The 27,970-nt window shown below is 45.8% G+C and overlaps 1 protein-coding gene across 3 annotated transcripts in view; it reads right to left on the bottom strand.

Annotated features, from left to right (window-relative positions):
- Nucleotides 1–4,743: 4,743 nt before the first annotated feature.
- Nucleotides 4,744–27,970, bottom strand: part of LDAH (lipid droplet associated hydrolase) — a 1,444,635-nt gene continuing 1,421,408 nt past the window's right edge. For 2 of the 3 annotated variants that reach the window (XM_078647724.1, XM_078647725.1), the window contains one exon: nt 4,744–7,161. In XM_078647724.1, the coding sequence (XP_078503850.1) occupies nt 6,973–7,161 (189 nt within the window). In that variant the 3' untranslated portion in view covers nt 4,744–6,972. The remainder of the gene's footprint in view (nt 7,162–27,970) is intronic. The other variant, XR_013596100.1, reaches the window with a different exon arrangement.

The following is a 27,970-nucleotide window of genomic DNA, read 5'->3' as shown; positions in this document are numbered from 1 at the left end:
ACGACCAGCGCCCCACACTGAGTTGGAACAAAATCTCACAGGCTAGCTGGATGGATGTCCTCAACACCTCCAACCCCACTACCGCCACCAACCTTGATCAAGGAGGGAAGATTTCAACACCTGCATCACCAATTGCACCAACAGCAATCAGGAGAAAAATCCAAAGAAAATCCTTCAAAAAGGCCAGCTGCTACACCCAAGAACTCAGAACAGCGAAAAGAGAGCCGACAGCGGGAGTGTAGATAGCGCCCCAGCACGGACACCTCCAACAGGGCAGCCTTCAACCTCAAACACCGCCTGCTGAGGGAAACAAAGAAGACAGCTGTTATATTCTGTATTAGATATGATATGCATTCTCTCCCTAGTTTCCATGACACCTGCTGCTCAGCCTCTGTGTGTGATGTCACAGAATGTTTAGGCATGCCTGAGGGATCAGTTAGAGAGCAGGTTGAGCAGAAGGAGGCTGCTCCTGATGGGGCATTGATATGGCATTTATATGACATCTGTAACCTGTACCAGGAACTATTATCGCCCAATAAATTTCATCATAAAACGTGACATGACTACAAAGAATCTTTCTTTGATTGCAACAACAGCCTTAGCCACACGCTTCGAAACCAGCGCCAACAACACCAAGGAACTTTTCAATATCGTTTAGGATTTCTCCAACCCAGCTGCCAGCAAAAACAGCATCATAACCTCACAGGAGCTGTGGGACAACCTCGCTGACTTCTTCCACGACAAGATTGCAATCACATACAGAAACTGCAAACCCCCTACCCACACCTACAGACTTCTTCGACAGATGCACCACCACCGCAATCAACATGAACCACAGACTGACCACCTGTAACCTCCTCTCCCCCTAGGACACCACCTCCACTATGAAATCCATCCACTGGGAGCACTCACAGATCCATGCCCGCACCACATCTTCAACCTCAAAAACCAAAGTATCGGTCAGGAGCTCACCACCCTGTTAAACACCTCTATCACCACCGCAACATTTCCCAACACCTGAAAACATGCTGAAGTCAGACCACTACTCAAAATACCCTCCACCGGTCCCAGCGAATGCAAAAACTACTGGCCAATCTCCCTGCTCCCATTCCCAGCGTAGGTAATGGAAAAGATTACCAACAAGCAACTCATGACACACCTGGAACAGAACCAGCTACTCTATGCATCCCAATTCGGCTTCCATAGCAATCACAGCACCAAAACTGCCCTGATCGCAGCCACCAAAGACATCTGAACCCTCTTCGACCAAGGAGAAACAGCAACACCGAAACCAACCACACGTCGATCGAAAGACTCCACAACATTGGAGTCCAAGGGGATGCACTCAGACGGAACACCTCCTTCCTCACCGGACCAACCCTGAGAACCACCGCCCGCCTTTCACCTTCGAACCCCAGGAGGTCACTTGCAATGTCCCCAAGGGATCATCCCTCAGGCCCACGTTCTTCAACACATATATGACCGTGCTGGCCAACATCGTCAGATACACCAGTCTCAACATAGACCTTAAAGAACAACATCGTTAGATCCCACGGTCTCAACATAATTTCCTATGCAGACGACACTCAACTCAATCAATCAATCAGGGGTTTGTAAAGCGTGGCTACTCCCCCGTGAGGGTCTCAAGGCGCTGATGGGGGGAGGGGCTGCTGATCCATCTGGTGTGGAGGTTCAGTAGAACAGTCAGGTCTTGAGATCCTTCATGAACTGGTTCAATGACGCGGATTGCCTGAGGTGGAAGGGTAGAGTGTTCCAGGTCTTGGCGGCAAGGTAGGCATCTAATCTTCCTCCAGTTCTGGTCTTGTGGATTCATGGGACAGAGGCCAGGGCAAGTTGAGCAGAGAAGAGTTGTCTGGCGGGTGTGTGAAAAGTGAGGCGGTGGTCAGATAGTCTGGTCCTGCGTCGTGTGAGGAGCCTGAAGTTGATTCTTTTGTTGATAGAGAGCCAGTGGAATTGTCGGAGGTGTTGTGTCATGTGGCTGTGGCAGGGGTTGTCAAGGAACAGTCTGGCTGTGGCATTTTGGACGTTCTGTAGTTACCTGAGCTGTGTCAGGGTGACACAGCTCAGGTGATTTAGTCGCCGTTGGGGATGGCAATGGAGATGTCGAGTTCAGAACTGGGGTTGGTCCAGGTTTCCATGAAGAAGGTGATGTCGGGAGAGGCGGCATCGAGGAGGTCCCAGAATTCTGTGGCGTGCTTGTGGAGGGATCACATGTTGAGGAGGATGCTGTTGAGCCGATTGGGTGTGCTGTTGGTCGGCTGGACGGCGAGAGGAGCTGGCGAGTTGGTGTGGGTGAAGGTGTGGCTGCAGTTCCAAATGGGCTTGCCTTTGGCATGCCTATGGCATGCCAGTGGCACGGCCACGCAGCGGTTGCCATTAAGTAGTGCTGCAGGGATTCTGGACAGCTGGGAAAATGCGGGAGCAGGATGGGTCACTGGAGGGGGGTTTGGGATCGCAGGGACGATGAAGGAGCTGAACAGGAGACAAAAGGAATAAAAAAGCAAAAAGGTACATGTAAAAAGGCAGAGGCAGGAGAAAATAAAAACAAAGAAAAAACTGAAAGAGAGACAGAAGGGCAGTGATGCTCTGCCACTAGACCACCAGGGAGGGCCTTGAACTCCTGACTGGGGTAAGCAGCAGCAAACGGAGACAGCAGCAGCTACTAGAAGGAGCAAGTCCACCAAAAGGTTAGTGGATGCACCCTCTCACTCACTGATGACTCAACCACCACCAGAACTAACTTCCACAGGCGCATGGAAAGCGTCGCCGACTGGATGAATAACAACTGCCTGCAGCTGAACAAAGACAAGATGGAAGTGCTGATTTTCGGCAACAGCAGCAACACATGGAACGACTCCTGGTGGCCATCATACCTAGGACCCACACCCACTCCCTCCGACCATGCCAGAAACCTCAGAATCATCACTGACAACAAGCTCACCATGAAATCACAGATCAACTCTGTCTCCTCCGCCTTCTTCCTCACTCTGCGCATGCTACGTAATATCATCTACCTACCCCTACACACGAGTCGCTGAGTTCAGAGGCGTAGAGTGGCTTTGAGTGGAGTGTCGTAGAATGCAGTGGTGAAGAATAGATTAGAATGGATTGGCGTAGGGTGGAACAATGAAGAGAAGAGTAGAGAGTAGTGGCATACAGTGCATTGGCATGGAATGTTGCAGAGTAGAGTTTAGTGGAGGAGAGTGCATTGTTACAGACTACAGTGCCATAGAGAGAAGTGGTGCAGGATAGAGAGGATTGGTGCAGTTAGAGTAGAGTGGTGCAGTTTAGAGTGGCGAGAGCATTGGTGTAGAGTGCAGTAGAGAAACGTAGAGTCGAGCAGGGTAGAATGCAGTGACAGAGTGTAGTAGTATAGAGTTCAGTGGTTCAGAGAGTGTAGTTGAGTGTTGCAGAGTAGACTTTCATAGAGCACAATGGGTGGTGTGATGAGCAGTGGGGTAGAGTACAGTGGTGCAGAGTAGATTAGAGTGAGGTAGAGTGCAGTAACGTACAGTACAATGACAGAGTAGAGTTGAATAGAGCGCAGTGGCGTAAAGTAGAGTGTTGCAGAGTGGAGTAGAGTGCAGTGGTTCAGAGTAGATAGGCATGCAATGCAGTGGCGTAGAGTAGTCCGTGCAGAGAAGAGTGGCATTGAGTGTAGTGGCATACAGTGCATTGGCGTAAAGTGGTGCAGAATAGAGTGCAGAGGGCCAGAGTAGACTGGCAAACAGTTTAGATGAAGGAGAGTACAATGTTGTAGAGTAGAGTGGCATAGAGTGAAGTGGCGCAGAGTGAAGTGGTGCAGAGTGGATTAGAGTGGCGAAGAGTGCAGTGCCGTAGAGTGCACTAGCGTAAACTGCAGAAAAAGAAGTGTAAAGTAGTGTGTTGCAGAACAGAGTGCAGTGGCATAGAATTCAATGTTTGAGAGCGCAGTGTTGCAGAGCAGACTGTAATAGAGTGCAGTGGTATAGAGTGTATTTGTTGTAGAGTGCAGTGGTGTAGAGTAGAGTGGCATAGAGAGCAGTGGTGTAGAGAACAGTGGTGCAAAGTAGAATAGAGCGGTGTAGAGTGAAGTGACAGAGTACAATGGTGTAGAGTAGTGTCGTATATGGTGCAATGGCATAGAGTGCTAGAGAAGAGTACAGTGGCGTGGAGTGCACTTGTTTCAAGTAAAGTGGCTTAGAGTGCATTGGCGTACAGCCAAGAGTGTGGTGGTGCAGAGTGGAGTTGCACAGAGTAGATTGTTTTAGAGTAGAGTGAAGTGGCGTAGAGTGAACTGATGAATGGTGGAGTGGACTGGTGCATGGCTGAGTGTAGTGGACTAGATTGCAGTGGCGTAGAGTAGAATGTTGTAGAGTGCAGTGGTACAGAGTAGGTTAGAGTGGCGTAGAGTAGATTAGCATAGCATGCACAGGTGTGGAGTGGAACAAAGTAGAGTGCACTGATGTAGAGTGCAGTGGCACAGAGTGTAGTGTTGCAGATTGAAGTGGCGTAGAGTTGAGTGGTGCAGGGAAGTGTAGAGTGCATTGGCATAGAGTGGTGCAGAGTACAGTGCAGTGACACAGTGTGGAGTGGCGTAAAGTGGAGTGGCACTGTGTGGAGTGGTGCAGAGTAGAGTGCAGTGGTGTCGAGTAGAATGGAGTGAAGTAAAGTTGAGCATTAAAGGTGTGGTAGCATACTACTATTACAAACAACATTTCTTTAATTGAAAAGACAACTACATTTGTACAGACATGCAGTTTTACTGATAATAGTCTACAGTGCACAAACTACAATGTGTGGAGTAATGCAGAGTGGAGTGGGGTAAAGTTGAGCATGCATGGTGTTTTAGGGCACTGCTACTACAGACAACACATCTTCAGTTGAAATGACCATTACATTTGCACAGACATGCAGTTTTACATATAAAAGTATACAGCGCACAAACTATAATGTGTAGAAATGTCATCACCTAGTGTAGTAATTTGTTTTGATTGCATAAAAATATTTATTTCCACTACACTTCAGCATTACAAAAAATGTGGCTCATTTGTGCGATCTTAATTCGGATATAGTCTGAAATATCTGCACAGTTCATTTACAGACTTTTATAGTTTGTTGTGGGGCAAAAATGAATGACATCGTACAGCCTTTCTCCAGCACACTCCTTCTAGCCAGCATGATTGTCACATAAATCCTCTCACTGTGAAGTCAGAGAAAGAAAAGTTAACACCAAGCTCCCTCAGAGGAGAGCCTGACACTTGACTTCTATCTTTGAATGCACAGCAAATGTGACAAGATAAGAACACGATTTAAAGGCCTCTTTACAGAAAGCGGGTACTGGTGGAAGAATACAGTAAATAGGGTATGGGCCATGGAAGAGACAAACTCAAGCTGGACATTCTAAAACAAAAAAAGCCAGCAAATACGAGTTATAAAGCACAAAGTCAATAAAAAGTAAGCAATGGGTGGATTGCATTCCCAGGGAAGCTTTCTGAATTTCTCAAAGATGTCGTTTGCAAAGCAGGCTTCAACCTAAAAAGGAACCCACATTTGGAAATCGGGTCAGTTTTGAACTTGCAAAAGACATGCTATATAGGTGTTTTTCAAGGTATGGGAGACTGCACACATTTGCGCTGGCTGCAAGCAACTTTTGTGGTAATATCAGGGAAATCAACAGTGAAACCAGCCAACCAGACCATAAAACATGCAGGCAAAAAAAGCAGACAAAAAAACAGTCCACTCACTGGCCTGTCAGACCAGACTTTCTGGCATTTTGCCATACTGCCCTCTAGGCCAGTCTGAACCTGCAAATTAGTGATTATAAGCTAGCTTTCGCAGTGCCCTTTATATCAGCAGAAATTTAAACGCAAAGAAACTCAATGTGTCCTACTGCATTGGTCAGAACTTCTTTCAGGACAATTAAACTTATGGTACAAGTGATGGGAGAATACATAAGCATTTCGGCCATCATTTAGAATGGCCCATTATGTGATGTGATCATTATCACACCACATTTTATGGGTTGCATTTTTATCTCACCTCGTAATTACAAGTTGCTATAAAAATTCCAACACTTATAACTGTGCTTTCTGTGCAAATATGTGTTTACCTAGGGATCGGAATTCGTAATGAGGGCCTTAGTCTTCTACACAACAGCAGTTCAAGATACATCACTCGCTAGAATTGCTCCTTTTTACTTCTTGAAATCTCTTATTTGCTCTTAGACCCAAAAGCCTCAAAAATGGCCACTACTTAGAAAAATTAACAGTTTGGAATATTTGTACATGTTGTAAGTTCTACAGAACTGGCCTAGGTGACTTTTTCTGGAATCATTGTTTTGAAGTTGAAAGCATGATGGGAGCACCATAGGTGGCTCCAATATTCAGTGTATACTTCTTTGCAATAGATAAGGCAAGGCAGCTTGCCACCACTCTGCGTACCAATAAACACAAAAGAAGCTGTGGGCAACCCGACATTGTTGGTCCATCTCGAAAAAGAAATCAAAAACATCAAGTTACCTTAGTAAAAAAGAAATTGAAACAGCAGAAACACATGTTACAAAAGAGCAGAAAGCTGAAATAAGTTGGTTATTATATGCTGTACCTTTTCTCCATACTACTTAGCAAAGTTGCTTCAAGTGAACGGTTCACTGTGCTGTAGTATACAACAGTTAGTTTCAGCTATCCTGAAATAAGGAGTCTTCAACGGAAATCCTAGAAATATCTCACCATCACATCGGCATACTGGGCATTTTTATGAAGGTACATTGTGGCGACAAGTGCTAAAATGTTTAATATTATGATCTAGTTTATGTCAAGTGGTTTCCAACCCGTTTCTACACACTTTGTGTATGCCACAACAGAAAGTAGATTTAAACTGTGCACTCTCAGCTGTAGCTGACGGGAAACTGGATACACTGAGCATCTAATTAAAGAGGTGGGCTACATTTTCGTATTTTCCAAACTAGCATCAATTGGATATATAATCTTGTAACCAATTCAGAGTGAGAGAAGCCATTTCTTTGCTTGAGTCCAGAACAAAGGCATGACGGAATCCTCTCTCGCACAAACGAATGTTCCCCTCTGGAAAATCTTTCCTTATGTCATGATGATACTGTACTGGACACCAATTGTCTGTAGCGCCATAATAGAAAATGAGCTGCAATTTAAAAAATAGAAAGTTATGAGGATCAATTTACAAACCAATGTTAACTAGAAAAACACTCAGCAGTGGATAAGGACTTGGCAGAAACAACATTATTAAAAAAAAAAACAATGTTTGAAGCACAGCACCATTTTACAGACAGCCTTACAGAGATACACTAGGCATCATAAAAATACAAAATCTAAATCATATTCAAACATTTAACAATATTCCTTACAAAATTACATTTTTTCTGATCTGATTGGTCATGCTGCAGGGCTTTACATTGACTTACAACAGACAAAGTCAACGTGTCAGCTATCTGATGTACAAAATGCATTTTAACGTATTTTAAAGTATGTAGTAGTTATGCTGAATGCACAGGCTCAAAGTGACTGCTCACGAACAGTAATGAGGCGAACATCTTGAAAATAAAATGTTTATGATACCCAACATTATCTTTACATCCCATTTACTTGGTCTGATCGAAATCAACCAGACTCAGTCAAATTTTCATATGCAAAGACCTTCAATTTAGGGAATTCCTACCACGCTATGATGTGTAAAGTGGTCCAATAAAGGACAGAGTTACGTGTCATTGTGAAAGATCCAATGATTCAGAGACTACATTGATGGAGAAACATGAATTGTAAATTGTATTCTTGGCCGGGGTACACATGGTCATTTTGTGAAAGTTTGTGATATTGAGGACATGATGCACACATTTGTTGACATACTAATCAATCTCAACCAGCGGTGTTAACTACTTACTGCACGATAAACTATAATTGTACTTTGGGTTTTGAATGCTGGTGGACCACAGTTTCAGATTTGATGTGTCTGGTATTCGGGGTGTTCATTCTGAACATATTGTGTTTGTACTAATGTTAAGGGGCTTAGGGTTCTGCTCCTTCAGGCACGGTCTCCTTTTGCTTCCACACATTCAGCCGTTGGCTGGAGACATTGTTAATCACATTATGGATCAGCCAACAAAAGTATTTTCAACTTACCGTTTTTCTATTGACTTTTTTGTTGTATCTTCTGCCTCCATGGAATGCATTAGTGACTACTTGTTTTCATCCTATATCACATTGCGTAATAGCACTAGGGAGTGAGCACTGCTAAAACCATCTAAACAACAAACTGATGCTACAGAAGGAAAATGCTACTTACCAGTATGCATCTGTTCTTGGCATGTAAAGCTGTAGATTTGTATACTTGTGCTTAGATCGCCATCTGCTGTTGGGCTGGGATGTTTGCACTTTGTTTTTGTCTTTGAAGAAGTTTATGTAGTCACGTGGTAGGTGACTCCTCCTAAGGACGATAGTGCGCCTGGACATCGACTCCATCTCCAGATTGTTTTGCCATGGAGGGTTATGATGGAGTTAGTAAGAAATCGAAAAGGATGTCCATGTGTAATGACTGACTGACTGAAATATTTATAAAGTGCACTATTGCCGAGGTGTCTTGGTGCTAGATGAATGTGAAACAGCAAAGAAAATTTGAGTTGCTTGAAGAGCCAGGTTTTTTATATTTTTTATTAAAAGCGTACGGCAGGACTGAAGTCGAAGTTGGACGGGGAGGGAATTCCATAATTTAGCAGCTTGGAATGAAAAACGTTTTCCTCCCAATCTTACTCTTTTTGTACTTGGAAGATGTACCAGTCCAGTGTCAGTGGATCTTAGACAAAGCGATGGAGCATGCAAAGGAAATAGAGATTGTGAGTCCATTGCCCCTCCTCAATAGAGGGCTTTATGAACTAGGCAGAGGGCTCTAAACTCCACCAGCCGTCTAACTGGAAGCCAGTGAAGTTGCTTTATAAGGGCAGAGGTGGGGTGGTTAGGTAACCGTGCTGCTGTATTTTGCAGTGATTGGAGTTTAATGAGCTGCCGTACTTCAGTGCCTAGGTAGAGGGTGTTACAATAGTCTATTCTAGATAGCACTAAAGCTCCTACCACCGTTTTCCTCAGAGGGAAAAAGGAATAAAAGGAAGAATCTTCTGTAGAGCCCTCAACGTAAAAAAGCAGGCTGAAGCCACTTGGTTTATCTGAGAGGCAAATGTTAAATCTTTGTCGATCAGAAAGGAATTAGTTACTTACCTGTACACTATAGTTCTCCAGTATTATCTTTCATAGATTCACATGCTTGTATCTTCCCCGTCGTCATGGTGGGAGTCTCACGGTAACAGAATGACCAAGCAGTATCATAGAGAAGAAAAACTGCATAGAAAATCCCCATAGGGGCTGTATTATTTGGTAACCAGACCATATCTTTGTTTGGACCAAAAGCCAGCCAATCAGCATTGCTGCCCTGCCCTCACACTCCCCAGCAGAAGCTTCCTGCCTCAGATTTCCGTCCCCGAGTGAGAGACATGGATAAATACCGAGAAACAGGATCTGCCTGAGAAACGGGGAGGCGGGCGGGCGCATGTGAATCTATGAAAGATAATACTGGAGAACTATAGTGTACAGGTAAGTAACTAATTCCTTCTCCAGTATTACATCTTTCATAGATTCACATGCTTGTATCAGAGTAGTAAGCAGTGCTCACCAAATTAGTAGCGTTTCCAGGACAGAACTAAAAAAGGAAGCTCTGCCGTAAGACAAAGGTATAACAATACACATCATAATATAAGAAATACGATAAATGCATGCTGACACATAAATCAAAGTATTGCATAGACAACAAAACATGCCATTATGTCATACCTTACTGAAAAAGACGTTTCAGAACAGCTTGTCCCACTGCCGTGTCCTCTTTCCACGCAGTGTCCAGACAGTAGTGTCTCGTAAAAGAGTGCACGCTCTTCCACGTTGCTGCTCTGCAGATGTCAGGCAGCGCCACTCCTGCAAACAAGGCCATCGAAGTTGCCATCTTCCTTGTGGAATGTGCATGTACCTTAGAATCTAGCGGCTTCCCCGCTTTTTCATGACATTTCAGGATAGCTGCGGAGATCCATCTGGCAATACTCAGTCTTGACAAAGGAAGACCCTTCCTTTGCCCTTCAAAAGCAATGAACAATTGCTTGGACTTGCGGAACGTTTTTGTCCTTTCAATGTAGAACTTTAGGCATCTGGAAATGTCTAAAGAATGTAAGGCTCTTTCTGCCTCCGATGAAGGATTGCTGAAAAAAGTAGGCAAAATAATGGGTTCATTGAGGTGAAAAGATGTTGCCACCTTGGGAATAAAGGTAGGATTTGTCCTTAGGATAACCCTGTCTTGACGAAATTGTAAGAAGGGTTCCTCCACTGAAAAGGCCTGGATTTCACTAACCCTCCTTGCTGATGTTAAGGCGAGAAGGAGGGCCGTTTTCCATGACAGGAACTGCAAATCTGACTTGTGAATAGGCTCGAAAGGAGGCCTCATAAGCTGTGATAGTACTGTGTTGAGGTGCCACGGCACAGGAGGGCGTTGGATGGGTGGATAAACCCTAAAAAGTCCCTTGATAAACTCCTTTATTATCCTGGAGGACCAGAGAGATGGTTCATTTGGCTTCCGCCTGAAGCGCGATATTGCTGCCAAGTGTACCTTGACCGAGGCATGCGACAGACCTGCCTTAGATAGTGACAGCAGGTAAGGGAGGATACCTTCAGGTGGTACTTCAAACGGATGCAAGTTTTGTCTGCTGCACCAATGGCAGAAACGTGTCCATTTCGCTGCATATGTTTTGTTTGTTGATACAGCTCTAGCCTGTGAGAGAACATGTCTGCATTCTTGTGAAATGTCTAGATTTTGAAACTCCCGCTCGTGAGGTTCCATGCTGACAATTTTAGAGATTGTAGATTCGGATGCAGAATTTGCCCTTCTTGCATGGAGATGAGGTCTTGAAATGTCGGGAGCTGGATTTTCTCGCCCCTCGACAAAAGAAGTAGGTCTGGAAACCACGCCTGTCTCGGCCAGGCTGGTGCTATCAGTATGATCCGGCACGGTTCCAATCTCATTTTGCGCAGTACTCGCGGTATCAACGGGAAGGGAGGGAACGCGTATGCAAACCTTCCTGTCCAATCCATGAGGAATGCATTTCCCTTGGAGCCCTGTTGATGGTATCTGGACGCGAATTGAACGCACTTTGAGTTGTTTTGCGTTGCGAACAAATCTAATGTGGGAGTGCCCCACCTTTGAAACAAGAGGCGAACCTGAGTGTGGTGTAGTTCCCACTCGTGCATCGCCTTGGTAGTACGGCTCAGGGCGTCCGCTCGTGTGTTGAGGACTCCCTGAATATGCTGAACCTGAAGTGAAATTCCATTGGTTATGAGCCATTTCCAGATTCTTTGCGCCAATGTCGACAGTTGTTTGGATCTCGTACCGCCCTGCTTTAGTAGGTAAAACATGGTAGTGGTGCTGTCCGTTTGGATCAGTACTGACGATTGGCGTATTCTGGGGAGAAATGCTTGAAGACCTAGGAACACCGCTTTGAGCTCCAACATGTTTATGTGAAGCTGAGCTTCCCAGTCTGACCAAAGGCCCTGAATTTCCAGCTCCTGAAGATGCGCACCCCATCCTTTCAGCGAAGCGTCCGTTGTCATCACGAAGTCGTGATCTAGAGGAATGAAGCTCAAGCCTTGATCCAAGTTCTTTCGAATCTTCCACCATGACATTGCCACCTTCATATGGCTCGTGATGGTAATGCGATCCTCGAAGGTACCTTTGGCCTGGGCCCACTGCTCGTCCAGTTGTTCCTGCAAAGGCCTCATTCGAAGCCGACAGTTTGGCACCAGAGGGATGCAGGATGACATCATCCCCAACATGGATTTGTATATCCTCACGGAAGTGGACCTTTTTGCTTGAAGAGCTGCCGTTAGCCTCATGATCTTTCCCATTCGTTCTTCGGAAGGGTAGGCTTTCCCTGCACTGGTGCATATCCATGCCCCCAGGAACTGGATGCCCTTGGCCGGAGTCAGCGAGGATTTCTCTAAGTTGGTCTTCAGGCCCAATCGCTGAAACAGCCGGATGCAGCTCTGAAGAGATGTTTCTGCCTCCCTGAAGGATGGACCTGTCACCAGCCAGTCGTCCAGATATGGGTAAATGTAATGCCCTTGCAGTCTTAAATGGGCTGCCACCGGGGCCATGCATTTGGTGAATACCCTCGGGGCTGACTTGAGTCCGAATGGCAGGACCTTGAACTGGAAGTGGCGACTCTCCACAACAAATCTGAGATACTTCCTGTGCTTCCGAAGAATTGGAATATGGAAGTACGCATCCATGAGATCTAAGGAGGCCATGAAGTCGTTTTGTTTTATCAGTAGAAGAATTTCTTGTAACGATAACATTCTGAAGGGTATCTTTTTTATGTATCGATTTAGATCCCTTAAGTCCAATACCTGCCTCCATTTCCGGGTTTGTTTCTTTTTGATGAGGAAGAAATGCGAGTAAAAGCCTTTCCCTCTGAGATGTTGCGGCACTTCCTCTATGGCTCCCTTTTGCAGAAGCGAGAGAACTTCCTTCTGCATTTCCTGGCGATGTTTGCTGAGCCTGAGTACTGGGGGTTGATCCGGAGGTATCTCCACAAATTCCAGAATGTGGCCCCTGCTTATGACATCTAAAACCCATTTGTCCGATGTAATGGACATCCAGTTGTTGTAAAATTGAGACAGATAGTGGTCTTTGTCGTGGATCCGTTGTGTGGGGAGCGCCGGCCTGAAATCATTGACGTCTATTAGACTGCTGAGGTTTCCCCCTGGCGTTAGATTTGCCTCTGGACTGTTGTTGGTAAGAGGAGTTGGAGGACCTGAATTGGTTGTTAGTGTTATACTGTCGATATCCCTGCTGATTGTACGGCTGATATCGGTTGGATTGAAAAGAGGATCTTTGATTAAATTGACCTCTTGAACCTCTCCTCCGAAAGGACTGAAACCTTCCTTGCTGAAGTGATCCCAGCGCTCGAGCTGTATCCGTGTCCGATTTTATGCCTTGCAACGCCTCATCGATATGCTTTCCAAATAAGTTTTCACCGTCAAAAGGCATATCAACGATTTTCGCCTGTACCTCTGGACGAAAAGACGTCGCCTTGAGCCAGCCCTGTCTGCGAAGCGAAACCGCTCCCGCCATCTGCCTGAAGGCCATGGACGAAATATCCATGGCGATGTCGATAGATTCGGCAGCAGATTTAGAGCCTTCCTTAAGTATGGCTGCCGCTTCCTCCTTTTTGTCCTCTGGAAGAGCAGAAAGTATGGGTGCAATATCAGACCACATTTGCCTGTTGTATCGTCCAAGCAGTGCCATAGCATTTGCCGCTTTAATGGTAGAGGCAGCCATGACTGCAAACCTCTTACCTGCTCCATCCATTCTCCTTCCCTCCTTGTCAGGTGGCACTAGGGAAGTAGCCACCGGGTTCTTAGAATTTCTTTGTGCCGCCTGCGTCACAACTGATTCAGGCCTGGGGTGCCCAATGAGGCAGGCTTTTGTGGACTCTGGGGCTCTGTATTTCTTGTCAATGCGGGGAACTGAGACCGCAATAGACGCAGGTGTTTTCAAGATCTTCAGACCCTCCTCCCAGATGTGAGGTATAATTGGAATAGAGCGAAGCGACCTCTTGTTTTCATCTTTGAAGTCATACAAGAAACAATCCGTTTGTTGTACCTCAACATCCAGATTGAATCTTTTGGCCGCCCTTTCCATGAGATCATGAAAACCTCCGATATCTTGAGGAGGGGAGGTAGATTTGAGTGGTTCAGGCGATGCAGTCGATGGTAAAATGTATTCGTCCCATTCCTGTCCTGAAGCATCCTGAACGAGTTCTCCTTCTTCAGGCTGCTCATCCTCGTCGGATTCCGTAAGGTCGTCCCTTATAGTAACAACCTGCGGCGATCTCACCCCCTGTTCTTGTTGAGCAGGTGCTGCAGGTGTCTGAGAGAAAGGCGTCTGCCTAGCTGGTTGCGAGGAATTCGCCTCTGGGAAGCGACGGTAGTAGTCATTCAACATCAACCTAAGATCAGAGACAAGGTTGAGGGGTATAGACATCGTCTCCTGATGATCTTCCTCCCTCGAGTCCTCATGCTGCTCCTCCTCTTCCTCATCATAATCACCAGATTCCTGAAATGACTCATATCTGGAAGATTGTGGTCTGTCCTTGAAGGAATAAACCTCCTCTTCATCCGTGTCTTGGCTCTTTATCTGCAGCTGAGAAGGACTGTAGGCGGCACCTGAGGACTCCTCGCCATCTGAGTCCTGCTCTAGCAATGAGGACGGCGGCAAAGGTGAAATCTTTGTCCACGAGGTGAACTCTGCAGCTTCACTGATGGTAGATGAACCCCTTGTAGACTGAAAAGACCGGATCGAGATCATGGTCTTCGACTGCGGTGATTTGAATGCTTTTGCGGAAGAAAGCACGATTTTCGTCGACGGAACCGTCGTCGACGGGCCTTTCGTCGACGGAACCATCGTCGGTGGGACTTTCGTCGACGGAACCACCGTCGTCGGAACCACCGTCGACGAGACCTTCGTCGACGGGACCATCGTCGACGGGACCTTCGTCGACGGGACCTTCGTCGACGGGACCTTCGTCGACGGGACCTTCGTCGACGGGGCCCCCGTAGACATCTTCGACGTCGAACCTGTCGTCGACGGAGTCGTCGTGGTCGTCGTCGACGGCCTGTTCGTCGACATTGAGATTTTACTCGTCGATGTTGTAATCGTAGACGTCGCAGTCGTCGACGTAGCTTTAGACCTTATCGTCGACGAAGCCACAGTCGTCGACGAAGTCGTCGTTGACGGAGCCGAAGTCTTCACCACAGATCTTGGAGCAGAAGCCAGCGAGCTGGTAGAGGGTGCAGACCCAGGTTCCTTAAGACTGGACTGTCTCACCACAGGAGTAATAGGAAGAGATGCGGTTGATTTCTCCTTAGTTTTACTCTTTTTAGACTCCACTCTCTCCATAGAAACAGAAGCCTTTCTTTTCTTGGGAGTTGAATGAGAAGATCCCTCCTCAGAATCTGAGCCTGATGTGGCCTTCTTCTTCTGAAGCCATAACAGTAGTCTAGCCTATCTGTCTCTTTTAGTTTTGTCAGAAAATTTTCCACAAAACTTACAGTCTTTCACCAGGTGTTTAGGGTGGAGACAGTAAAGGCAGTCCTCATGTGGGTCCTCAGAGAACAGTCTGGCCTTCCCACAGGACCTGCATGGCCTGAACAGCCTCTTTTTAGAGCCGTCAGCCATTATAAGAGAAATAAGTACACACAGTACCTTAATGTAGAAGACAGGAAACAAGATTCCAAAAGGTCAAAAGTTCACTCAGGAACAGAAGAAAACTGAGCAGAGCTCAGGGAGACTCCTTATCACACGAAGGCGGTTGGAAATCTGAGGCAGGAAGCTTCTGCTGGGGAGTGTGAGGGCAGGGCAGCAATGCTGATTGGCTGGCTTTTGGTCCAAACAAAGATATGGTCTGGTTACCAAATAATACAGCCCCTATGGGGATTTTCTATGCAGTTTTTCTTCTCTATGATACTGCTTGGTCATTCTGTTACCGTGAGACTCCCACCATGACGACGGGGAAGATACAAGCATGTGAATCTATGAAAGATGTAATACTGGAGAAACCAAGGTTCCGAGCCTTGGTTACCGGAGCCGGACAAGTTCTGGTTTCGATGGGCCACTATGACTGGCTCCAAATCGATGGTTTCTGGCCAAATTCTGTAATCTCAGTTTTTTCAGTGTTGAGTTTTAAGAAGTTGGTATTCATCCAAGACATCAGTGATGTAATACAATTGCGAAACCGTTCGGCTGTCATGTCCCTGTTTTGCCTGACAGACACCACCAGCTGCGTGTCATCAGCGTAGGATATAAGCAACAGACCATGACTTTTAATTAGTCAGGCTAGAGGGGCCACATATATGTTGAACATAGTGGGGGACAGGTCTGAGCCCTGGGGGACTCCACCTGGGAGAGTAAACAGTTCTGACCGAAGACCCTCCCAATGTATTATTTGATCCCTGGAGGACAGAAATGATGTTAGAAGGACCAGGGCTTTACCACTGATACCAACGGCACGCAGCCTTCGTACTAATACCAAAATGTAATTGTCCCCTAAGGAAAATATTTTTTGAAAATAATTACAATTTATATTGCTGTCTCAATAGTGATCATTAATTCAGTTATGCAGAGAAATTTGGGAAATTTGACACAAATACCCAAACGTATCAAAAAATAATTTTAATTCAATTAGACTTTTTTTTAACAATTGTAGCCTGGCAACGAACATACTACTTAAATTCTAAAATGGATTGATAGCAGTATATGGAACCCCTTTTGCTTAAAATATGGATGATTAAAACACCATACTTGACAGAAATTCAACATAACAAGTCATCAAATTTATAGCCAAAAAGAATTAACATAATAAGCAAAATGATGTTAGGCGTCGACGTTTCGATCCCCCGTTGGTCTATAAGATCCTCAGGACCATTATCAGAACGATAATGTTGCACATTTAATTCTAGTTTAAAGAGAATATAAACTTAGCATCCCTGCATTTATAAAAAAGAGGTATCATCTGCTCAACACAAAAAGACAACAATGGTGAAGCACACCCACGGTGTCAACACAAAATCCATGTACCAAAAAAACAAAAACATGCCACCACAAAATTGTGTGCCCTATGTGTGTGACATAATTAACATTAAATACCAACATTTAAAAGACTCACTTCTCAAAATACTTCCAGCCGGAAGTGTCAAATGAGATAAATGACAAAATTTCCAGAGTCTAATGGAAAAAACATAAACATAAGACAACCAACTATCAATTATTTTAAAGGCCCTCAAACTATCTGGAACGCTATAAGAGTCATTAACAATACTCACAGGTCTTCTTGAATGTATATCACCAGCTACAACACATAAGAAACCAATCAATAATATCAGCTCTTAGTCTCCACTGTGTTATCAAGACACCTTTGCACCACATAAAAGGTATCTAAATGAATAAAGATACTCACAAAGTTAATTCTTTGTCAAGTTTAAGTACCTGAAATCGAGAATCAATTGACAGTATCAAATAACTGTCACAAGGCTCAAAAAAGTGTTCTAATTCATTTGCAGAAACCTTAAACCCCTAAAATAACACCCAGTGTATCCACATGTAAAAAGTACTCACAAAATAAATCTTTTTACACACGTTTAAATCGCCTGCAAAAAAAGGAGTAAAGTCGAGTAAAATAACAATTTCAATAATACTACACCCTTACAAAATCTAGAATCATGAGCCATAACTAAGTCAGACCAACACTTACTGTCAAAAGGAAACCTGCGCCGCTAGGCCCGTTCGCACCCGACTCCAAAGACCGAGTACGGCGTGTTGCAAACCACGGTATAAAAAAAGAGAGAACTGCCACAACCGAAGTGGCGTCAGATGGCATAGTTGTATAGCGACCATCTTAAAGCGGCTAAATACCCATTGCGTGTAAGCTAAACGGCTTATCAATTCTGCCGACAATATGCATTTATGCTCCATAAATCTAGACTTAAGAAGATCGAAAACGAAGATCGAAAGAACGAACTCAGACATGTCCACTTAAAGGAACCGCGTGTTAGAAACAGCGGTATGACAATAACATTTAGATCATGATAGTATTAGATCACAGAATTACACAGCGGCCATCTTGGAATTGCTATAAGATCACTGTATGCCAGCAAACACACTGTGTTTAAGCAAAAAGCCGCTGAATGGAATAACAGAAACAAAAAATTAGCTACATGAAAAATAGCGAGCCAATTAAGGACAAGACCAACAGTATGTCCAGCCAAGATAGCATGAATACATAACGAAAATCTCTTACATAGTGAATGCAATCCTAGTCGGCATATAATGCGCACTTAAGGTGGACATTCAATAAAAGATGTGAAGGACTAAAAACTAGTATGGTATGATGACCCTGTATTCAAACACAGTCATGCCCGTTTACCTGCAGCTAAGTATGTATGTCCGTCCACTGTTGGAAACCATAAACAACAGGCATTCAAAAGGTATTCAAAAAGACAGCCAAGGCGTGGCTAGCGACCATCCAAGATGGTCGCAGCCTAGGAGAGCTCCTTGACCCAGAGAGCTTCCCCACGGAATCCGGCTACACATCTCTTTCATGAGAGCGGACCTCGCAAAAGTATCAGACCGACTGGGCGAAGTGGAGAAAACGGCGACAGGACTCGCGGCGGATACGGCGGACCTACAAACTAGAGTGCGCCAACTGGAGCAATACAACACCACGCTCAAAGCGAAGCTGGATGAGCAGGAAGGTAGATCCAGACGCAATATTGTCCGCCTGGTTGGCGTACCAGAGACGGCCGGGGGCCCTGCCCTTGATCTCTTCGTGGAGGACTTAATCCAAAACCAGTTTCAGCCGAGGGGTCTTTCTAACTTCTTTTCGGTGGACGGGTGCACCGTGTCCCGGGAGGAAAACCGCGCCCGGGTAATCCACCGCGTCTGATTTTGGCGCGCATTTTTAACTTTCGGGATCAGGACGCCATATTGCAAGCCGCACGGATAACCCCACCGCTCAAGATTGAAAACACGGAGGTCACGTTTTACCCCGATTACACAGCAGCAGTGGCCCAGCAGCGGAGGAGCTTCACGTAGGTGAAGAGGGAGCTCCGAACCAGAGAAATCAAATACTCCATGATTTTCCCAGCGAGGCTCCGTGTAGAATCCGAAGGAAAAGCGTGGTTTCTGGAATCCCCTGAAGAGGCGAAGGAATGGCTAGAGGGCTGGCGGCCGGCAAGAGGACCCAAGCGTCAAGGGAACGCTCGCACTGACTCGGACGACCGGAGACACCGCGCGGGGAATGAACACTGACGAATAGGCGGAAAAATCCACTCCACCACAGGCTACGGACAGACACCACGGTCAAAGTCCTGAGGCACTTTTCATTCCCTATGACAATGACCCACAAGTGGGTTCCACGGAGGGAAGGGGGTAATTAAATACTACAGAGACTTGTGGCAGCGGCTGCCGGTCAACACATGAATACTGCAGCAGGTAGGAACTATCGAACCCAAACGTACTGATGGGACTAACCTCCGCTATGGGGAATACGTAAGGGTCTACGGGGTCTCACCCCGCTTGTTATGCACATCACTAGGGTACACAAGCACTCTGCTCAGTTGGGGAGGTGGATGGTTCTGGTTCCGCCGGGCAGGGAGGCAGGAGGGGGGTAGGGGTTTTGTTTAATGTTAAGCTTATGCAAATTTGTTTGCAGATTACAGTTTCACAGTCACTCCTCAACACGACATACAGGAATACATGGACACTGGGTTCATACACGGGCACAGGGGCCGAATGGCGAAGTTCACCACGTGACCACCATGTTAAGCAGCGACGTAGTGGGTCCTGAACCCCAAACTCCTCCAACGGTCACCCCTCCCCTATCCTTTATATCCTGGAATGTGAACGGGTTGGGACACAAAATAAAAAGGGGATTGGTCCTGCAATATCTAAAGAGAAAAGGCCCAAAAGTGGTGTTGCTTCAGGAAATGCATTTGACAGGGCAGACATGTAAAGCACTGAATCGCTGGGGAGCGAACGTTTCGGAGGAGGAGGAGGAGTCACGACACAACACGAGCTGCGGAGGTGCGGAGTAACGGTCGCAGCAGCAGCGGCAGCGCGTGTGAAGAACGCCACGGGAGAAAAGCCTGGAGACCTAGCCCGGACCCTCAGCCTCCCCCCAGGTCCAAAAGGGGGTCGAGTGGCTACGGTTTCGGCTGAGCTGCTGAATTGCCGTCGGAGGCCCGAGGTAGACGGGGTTGAGTTGGTTGAGTCGGCGCGGGGGAGGCGGCCCGAGGCAGCCGAGGCAGTCCGGATTGGATTTGGGCAGGGAGTCGGAGCCCTGTGCCCTGAACCTTGAGCCTGTGCCTTCCTGAGCATTCCCCCTGCTCTGGGGGAGAAGTGAAGTTATCGGGCAGCTATGAGGCAAGCTCTGAACCCTGAGCTTGTGCATTCCTGAGCATTCCCCCTGCTCTGGGGGAGAAGTGAAGTTATTGGGCAGCTGTGAGGCAAGCTGTGAACCTGAGGTCCTGCTTCGGAGCAGGTGCAGGCTAAAGGATAAAGGAGTGGAGTGGACTGAAGTTTTGCTCCACGAAGTGAAGGCGGAGGCAGCCGAAGGAGTAGAGGTGAAGGCTAAAAACTGGTAAAAAAATTGGCAAACACAGCGCTCAGAAACTCCCCCCCCATGGCCATGGTGGATTGTGTTGGTTTGTTGGTTTGTTTAGCGGATTTTGTGAGAATTTGAGATTTTGTGACATACAGCGAGAGTAATGTGAGTGGCAGACAATTAAGTCACGATTCACAAGCCGCAAGTAAACTTTTGGTCCCTGAGGACGTATGGGAGAGAGGGTACGTATGTGACGAGAAAAGCAAGCCATCCATAGCTGAGCGGGGGATGAGAGTGCTGCCAGAGTAAAGCCCGGAGGCAGCTGGACTTGCCGGAGGTGTTGTGGGGGCCGTGGCCATGGTTCAGAACAAGTGCCCGTTGTAAGTTTCAAGAGTGTCTCAACCGTGGTAGCGTAGTACGAACAAACAAGATCAAAAACACAGCCGGAATGGTAGGATTTTGAAGGCGGTAGGAGTTGCTGAAGGCCAGTTGTTATACCACTACCCGACTATCTTCAATCCTCCATTTCCCAGACCTTAATATCCGAAAAGCATTAAAGTATAAGTAATCCTGATGTCTCCTATGCAATGGTAATGCCAGACAGGGTTCTACGCTCACAATTAAAAGGGAATTCAGCGGTGAACCAGGAAGGCAGTAAGTTGAGAGATAAAAACTTGAAGCCGCAGAAAACTATTCGCCGTCGGAGAAACGGTGAGCATCTCACACTTATTAAATCCTATCCATCGGTGTTGACTATGTTCTCAAAAGGGATAGGAAGTTCTAAGCGCGGTAAAGGCACAATTGATGAGGAGAATAGGGAGAAGATAGGTGAAGAATTAATGGACACAAATATAGTACCCGGGTCTAGTGTTGAATGGCAATCTATAAAATCAGAGGCGCTTTACCCTGCCGTAATCATATGTCAGAACAATGGAGGTGAATCTGGAGCAGTATTTCCTCCAGGAGAAGTAGATTTATGTCAAGCAGAAAGAGAGGGTAATACCACGGAAATGGAAACTGAAGGAGCTTTATTGTGGGTGGAAGGAGGCGGTCACTTCCGGGAGACGACTACTGAAAAAAAGGAAGTTCCATTATTATCTCCACTAGCTGATTTGGTAACCCTTATGGACAATACAAAAACGACTCAGAGATCTGCGTTGTTTTGTCAACCCACAACAGGTTTTGATCCTTTGTAGTTCTGAAAATTCTGAACTCGTGAATAAAACTTCGTCGTAGCATGACGATTTTTATATCAAAAGACCAAAAATGGCTAGTACACTATGTACAAACATTTTCGTCATATTCGAGTGACGATATCACCTCAAAATCGTCATTTTCGTCTTGAACCCTTGGCTTCCATTTTGTATACGGCAGCCATTTTGTGAGTTGCCCTTTACATAGGCTTATGATACAGCTAAATTCGATTCCAAAGGACACATACACCTTAATTGACTTTCCTGTGACCTGGGCAAGTTGGAACCATTGCCCCAGGCCGAACCTGTTTGGTCAGTTCCTCTCCCAGTGGCCGAATGAGATAGCATCAAGGCACAACAGGCCATAAACCCATTTCATCGCACACACCCTGCCGAATCTTGCTCACACCTGTCCCTGCTCTTTTCTCTCTCACTTGCTTTATGATGGGGAGGTGCCCATTTTTATTGGGGGTCCACCGATATCTGATGAAATGTTGGGCCTTGCCGGGTAATTTGTTGTGGGCTGGACAAACTGAAATGTGGGCTTGTCATCATGACTCTGCTTTTCCTTTGTAGTGAAAATATGCGAATGGTATACTGTAACTCCAAGAATGTTTGCCTGAAGCACAATATTTTGTATAAAAAGAGAAGTCTGGTTTTGTAAGATTGAGCAGTCTCCTGAGAATATACATCCCGTGCTGTTGTACTTCTAGGACGCTTGTTTCTTGGTTGCAGCCAATAAAATCGATCCTTGACTTCACCTAGAAGACTCTGAGTTTCTGTGGTCTGAATCAGGAAAGTACTCGAGGTCTTTGGGTGTACCCTGACACCGCTGGGTTACCGGTTCGGTACCGGTTCTGAAAAACCCAGTACCTCAGTTGGCGCCCAACGTGGGGCGATACCAGCGGTACCGGTCCAGCCAGAGGTTCGTGAGGAGCTTCGTGTGAAAATTCTGGAGGAAGGCTATCCACTTCATCGACCCCTGTATGTCGACGTGGTCCGAAAGTCTTTGCTGCGAGGTTCCCCGCTTCCCGACGACTACAAAGGACTGCTGCCCTGGCTATCGCCCTGATTTGGACCCTTGAAGTTTGGTACAGCGAAACGATAAGACGAGTCTTCTGGTGACGTCATCGATATCTCAGTTAAGTATAAGTGGAGCGTCTCCCAGTCCTTAGTTGGTCTTAGTTTGGGTATTCCCTTTGGGATCATTTTTGGAACTTGCAAGTGCCAAAACCAAAGGACTCGTGTATTCACGAGAAATATCGTAGTCGATAACCCTTTGAAGTTTGAAGCTAGACTAGAGAGCGAAGATGCCTGGTCTTAGCAGACTTGGAAATTTGTTTTGTCTTGGTTGTAATAATAGGGATTCCCGATTGGAGGACTCGTGTCCGGTTCCTCCGATTGGAACTCCAACTTATGAATTATATGTAAAACATGGCGTGGGCCCCATCACATATAATGAAGTGTGGATCAAATACACCAGAAAAGATGGTGTTTTAAAATGGCCCCAATATGGTAGCTTTGATACAGAAACCTTAGATAACCTCGAAGTTAAACTTTTTAAGAAGAAAGCCCGGCCGGCGATGTTTGACTCTTTCCGCCTATGGCGTAAGGAAGCCAAACAGAAGGAAATTAAATTAGCAAAGAAAAATAAGAGAGAAAGGGGTATTTCGATAATGCAAGCTGCCATGCAGTTTAAAGACAATGAAGAAGAACAGATGAGTGAGCAGTTGCACAGGCAACGTAAAATGGTAATAGATAAATGCTATCCAGTTTTGCCGTCTCTTCAGCAAGATGCAGCAAAAGAGCTTGAAAAAGATCCGTTAATGGCGCATTTATTAAGTTCGCCACCCCCCTATGCGCAAAATGCCACGGCACCTCCGCAACCTTTAGTTGCGCAACCTGTGATTGCATTGCCTCCTGCTCCTCCACAGCACCCACCAGCTGTTCTTCAGCTGGCTCCTGCCCCTCTGGTGCAGCCTCCTCAAGGCCCACCAATCACATCTGCTTCACCTGTGCTTTCTACGACTTTGCCTAGTGCACCTTCTATTTCTCCTAATGCTCCCTCTGCTATTGCCTCTGCTCCTGCCTTATCTCACCCTGTTTTTCCACCAGTTCTTCCGTCAGTTTCTCCTTCCGTTCGACAGAGAATGGCCAACACTGTTACTAATCTTTTCTCACCTTTCTTCGGGTCGCCTAATACGACCCCTAACACAGAACGAAGACAGTTGCGGAGTCAACTGCCTGACTATCGAGAGAGAGATTTACTGAATCGTTTAGCGCATTAATGGGTTATCGACGCTGTAAGGTATGATGTAGAGTCTGTCATGGAAGTCTTCCGTCAATGGGAAGCACCGAAGCAGAGATATGTTTTTGAACAAATGTGTGTTTTTCTCTGTGAGGATTTGGAAGACAATGATCTGGAATACAACCCGCCCAAGTTGTGTCGTGTGCGGTTCGAGTTCGCAGAGGGCATGATCATAGGTCCCGATGTCGAGAGAGCGGTTGAGACATTGTTGTCATATCGGAGTAAGGGGGGCACTTCTCGATCACTATTTGAGCATGACGCATCCGGTAGGAAAAAGGCGCAACAGTACCCCATGAGAGAAGTCCCTCCAGTATGGAAGGAAGAAGTAGCAGCTGGTCCTGATAATGTTCCACCACTTGTGCCAGCACATTTTCAGCGTGTGTGGGTACATGTTCCTTGGAAGCGAGCTGAAGTTTTGGCCCTTAAACAGACATTGCCTGATCCCGGTAAAAATCCCGCAGGGTATTACAAAGAGTTGTCACAGACTGCTGGGTCATGTATCATGAATTTAGCAGACATAGACATGTTGTTTGGGAACGTTGTTCCACAGCCTTTATGGGGAAAGATTCGTCATGCAGATCATGATCAGGAGTTAGGTGACTCATGGGCTAATATTACTGCTGCAGATGGCCGACAAGTTGGTGGTGCTACGCCTGAGCCTTTAGTAGCAGATCTCCCTGGTAGGATTATTAATTACATGAAGACTTTAATGCCTGCCATGCGAGTAAATTGGGATAAGTTGTCTGCATGTAAGCAGAAGAAAGATGAAATGGTCTCAGATTTCTTCACCAGGTTTGAGACTTTTGTCGACCACAGTGGTCAAGATATGAGCACAGAAGGTGGTCAGCGTTTGTTCGTCGATAAATTCGTGCACAATCTGCTTCCGGAGTTGTGTAAAAAGTTGAAAGATTCAGAGAGCTCTTGGGCAGTTTCCTCCTCAGCACAGATATTGGCTACTGCACAGTATTACGAAAATCGAGACAAAGACGAGAAAGATAGAGCAGAAAAGAAAACTAAGGAGCTGAAAACGAAGGTTTTGTTACAGCAAGCATATCCGCCACGTGGTGGTGGTGGCCAGAATAATGGTGGTCAAAATAATGGTGGTCAGAGTAACTATCAGAATAATTATCAGCAGCCTCAACAGTTTCAGAGGAACTCGCAAAGAGTCGAGTATACTCAACCACGTGTCCCTGTAGGCCCCAATCAGTGTTCATATTGTAAGGAAGAGGGTCATTTCAAGTATAGTTGTCCTATTTTACTACAGCGTGCAAATGGTGCTTCTGGTGTAAGAGGTCGAGGTGTTCAGCAAGCGTCTAGAGGTAGAGGACGTGGGAATTTCCCCCAGAACACACAGTCTCTTCCACCTCAAAATTCTATGAATAGGTTCGATCAGCAGAATAATGCATCTGGTAGGACAGCTCAGTAGTATGCTGATGATTACTATACAGAAGATGAGCATTGGGAAGGTAGTGATTACTAGACAGCCATAGACAAAGAGAGGGAGTTGTTTCAGTTCCAGTAGATCAGAGTGGACCTTACGTTGAGGTGATTACATCAGGTATGTCAGGGCCTTTTCTGTTGGATACTGGTGCTACAAAGAGTTCTATTATGCACTCCAAACTCCCTGGCGCACCTTTGTCTGGCGAAATGAATGTTTCTGTAGGTTTTTCTGGCGCCCCGGTTAGGAACCCGATTTCTAGTCCTATGTCTCTTTCTGTTGGTCCTTGTGAATTAGAAGCACCCCTTATTCTGACAACGGGTTGTGGTGAAAACCTGTTGGGATTGGATCTGTTAAAAAGATTGTATGCGACTTTGTACTGTTCTCCTTCTGGAGTACAACTTACACTGGGTAAGAAAGTGGTTTCTCCAATGTACTTGTCAAGAGACAAACTTCCAACAGAATTGTCATCTCTCCCTAATATTCTTTGGGCTACTGGTCCTAATGATGTAGGTCTTTTGGAAATACCGCCATATGTTGTAACATTGAAAGCCAATGTTAAAATACCACGCATTCCCCAATATAGAATTTCTAGTGAAGGTGAAAAGGCTTTGCTAGCAATCGTTTACGATCTAATTGAAAAAGATGTCATTGAAGAGACAAGAGGCAACGTTTGCAATAGCCCTGTTCTGCCTGTTTTAAAACGAACTGATCCTTCCCAGCCACCTGTTTACAGATTTGTGATTGATCTTAGAGAGGTCAATAAAATAGTTGTACCACAATTTCCAGTTGTCCCCGACATTACTGCCCTATTGACTATGATTCCAGCTTCTGCCACCTGGTTTTCGGGGATTGACTTGAAGAATGCTTTCTTCAGCATCCCGATTGCTGAGGAGAGTAGGGATATTTTTGGTTTCAGTTTAGGAGGTCGCAGCTTCCGCTTTAAACGCGCTGCCCAGGGCTACTGTGAAAGTCCATCAATATATAGTCAAGCTTTAAAAACACAGCTTGATACAATTGTTTTACCTGAAGGTGCTACTCTTGTACAGTACGTTGATGATTTGCTTGTCGCTGCAGATACTGAGGAAATATGTAAGAAAGCCACGTTGTCATCGTTGCGTCATCTGTGTGATTTGCATCACAAGGTGTCACTTTCCAAATTACAATATTGTCGACAAGAAGTGACCTACTTAGGTCATCTCTTATCGAAGGAGGGAAGGAAACTGACCCCAGAAAGAATTCAGGCAATTGTGAAATTGAGTGTGCCAAGAACAGAGAGAGAAGTGCGTGCTTTCTTGGGCATTACATCATATTGCAGGCAATGGATACCAAATTGTTCGTTATTAGCCAAACCTTTGGTGGCATTAACGTGTAAAGATACACCCAATCCTGTTCCTTGGTCTGAAGAGAGTCAGAGAAGTTTTTCTGAATTGCGCACAGCATTATGTTTGGCTCCTGTGTTGGGTACCCCCAACTACAGTAAGCCCTTTACATTGTATGTCCATGAGAAACAAGGTTGTGCATTGTCAGTTTTGACTCAGTTGTTTGGAGACAAGCAGCGTCCATGTGCCTATTTCTCGTCGACTTTGGATCCGGTAGCTAAAGCATTGCCGTGTTGTTTAAGAGCAACAGCGGCAGCAGCTGTTTCTATTCGACAGTCTGCTGGTCTAGTGATGAATAATATATTAGTCGTGATGGTTCCACATGCAGTGGACACGTTGTTGAACAGAACCAAGACACAGCACTTAACTAGTGCTCGATTGTCAGGTTACGAATTGACATTGTTAGCGAGTCATGTGCATATAAAAAGATGCAACACTCTAAACCCAGCTACGTTGTTGCCAATTGTAGAGGAACTAGATGCTTCTGAACAGCATGATTGTTTTCTTAGAACAGAAGAAGAAACGAAAGGGAGAATAGATCTCCTAGACACTCCTCTTGCTGAATGTGATGGTACATTGTGGGTGGATGGTTCATGCTTCAAGCTCCCGAATGGTGACACGACTGCAGCATATGCTGTCACGACTTTGCATACAATTGTTGAATCTGCACGTATTCCACATAATTCAGCTCAAGCAGCAGAATTGATTGCACTTACGAGAGCATGTGTGTTGTCAAAAGGAATGAAAGTGACTGTCTACACCGACAGCCAGTATGCATTTGGTGTGGCTCATAGTTTTGAACGACTGTGGAAAGAACGTGGGTTCCTGACTTCGCATGGAGCTAAGATTCAGCGTGGTCAGTTGGTGAATGAGCTCCTTGAATCACTGACCTTGCCTCTGCAAGTGGCGATTGTGAAATGTAATGCTCACAAGAAGGTGACTGATGATGTTGGTTGTGGAAATGCATTTGCTGACGAAATCGCGAAAGAAACTGCAAGGAATGTGATGAGCCGAATGTATGTTGCAGGCCCTGCAAGATGGGTTGGTGATGTTGGAATGTGTGAAGACACGATAGAGAGTGTGAAATCCATTCAAGCTGAGGCTACAGAGAAAGAGTTGAACATGTGGAGAGAAAGTACGGGTAGAATGGATGCAAATGGTTGTTGGGTTGAATTGTCAGAGCATCAGAGATGGTTGTTACCCGGTGCATATGTGCTTGCAGTGGTTACAATGGCTCATGGAATGGCTCACACCAGTGTGAAAGGGATTTGTAAGTTGTTGGCTCCAGTATGGCAAAATTCAGGAATTCCCAAGTGTGCAGAGAATGTCGTCAAGAATTGCATGGTGTGTCTGAAACACAATCCTGGTAGAGGAACCCCAACTCCAGCTGGTCATTTTGCACCTCCTACGTATCAGTTTGAGGTTTTG

The sequence above is a fragment of the Lissotriton helveticus genome, chromosome 6, assembly GCF_964261635.1.
Source record: "Lissotriton helveticus chromosome 6, aLisHel1.1, whole genome shotgun sequence".
Classification (NCBI taxonomy): domain Eukaryota; kingdom Metazoa; phylum Chordata; class Amphibia; order Caudata; family Salamandridae; genus Lissotriton; species Lissotriton helveticus.
The sequence above is the reverse complement of the archived record's forward strand: the minus strand, read 5'-3'. Positions and strand labels throughout refer to the sequence as shown.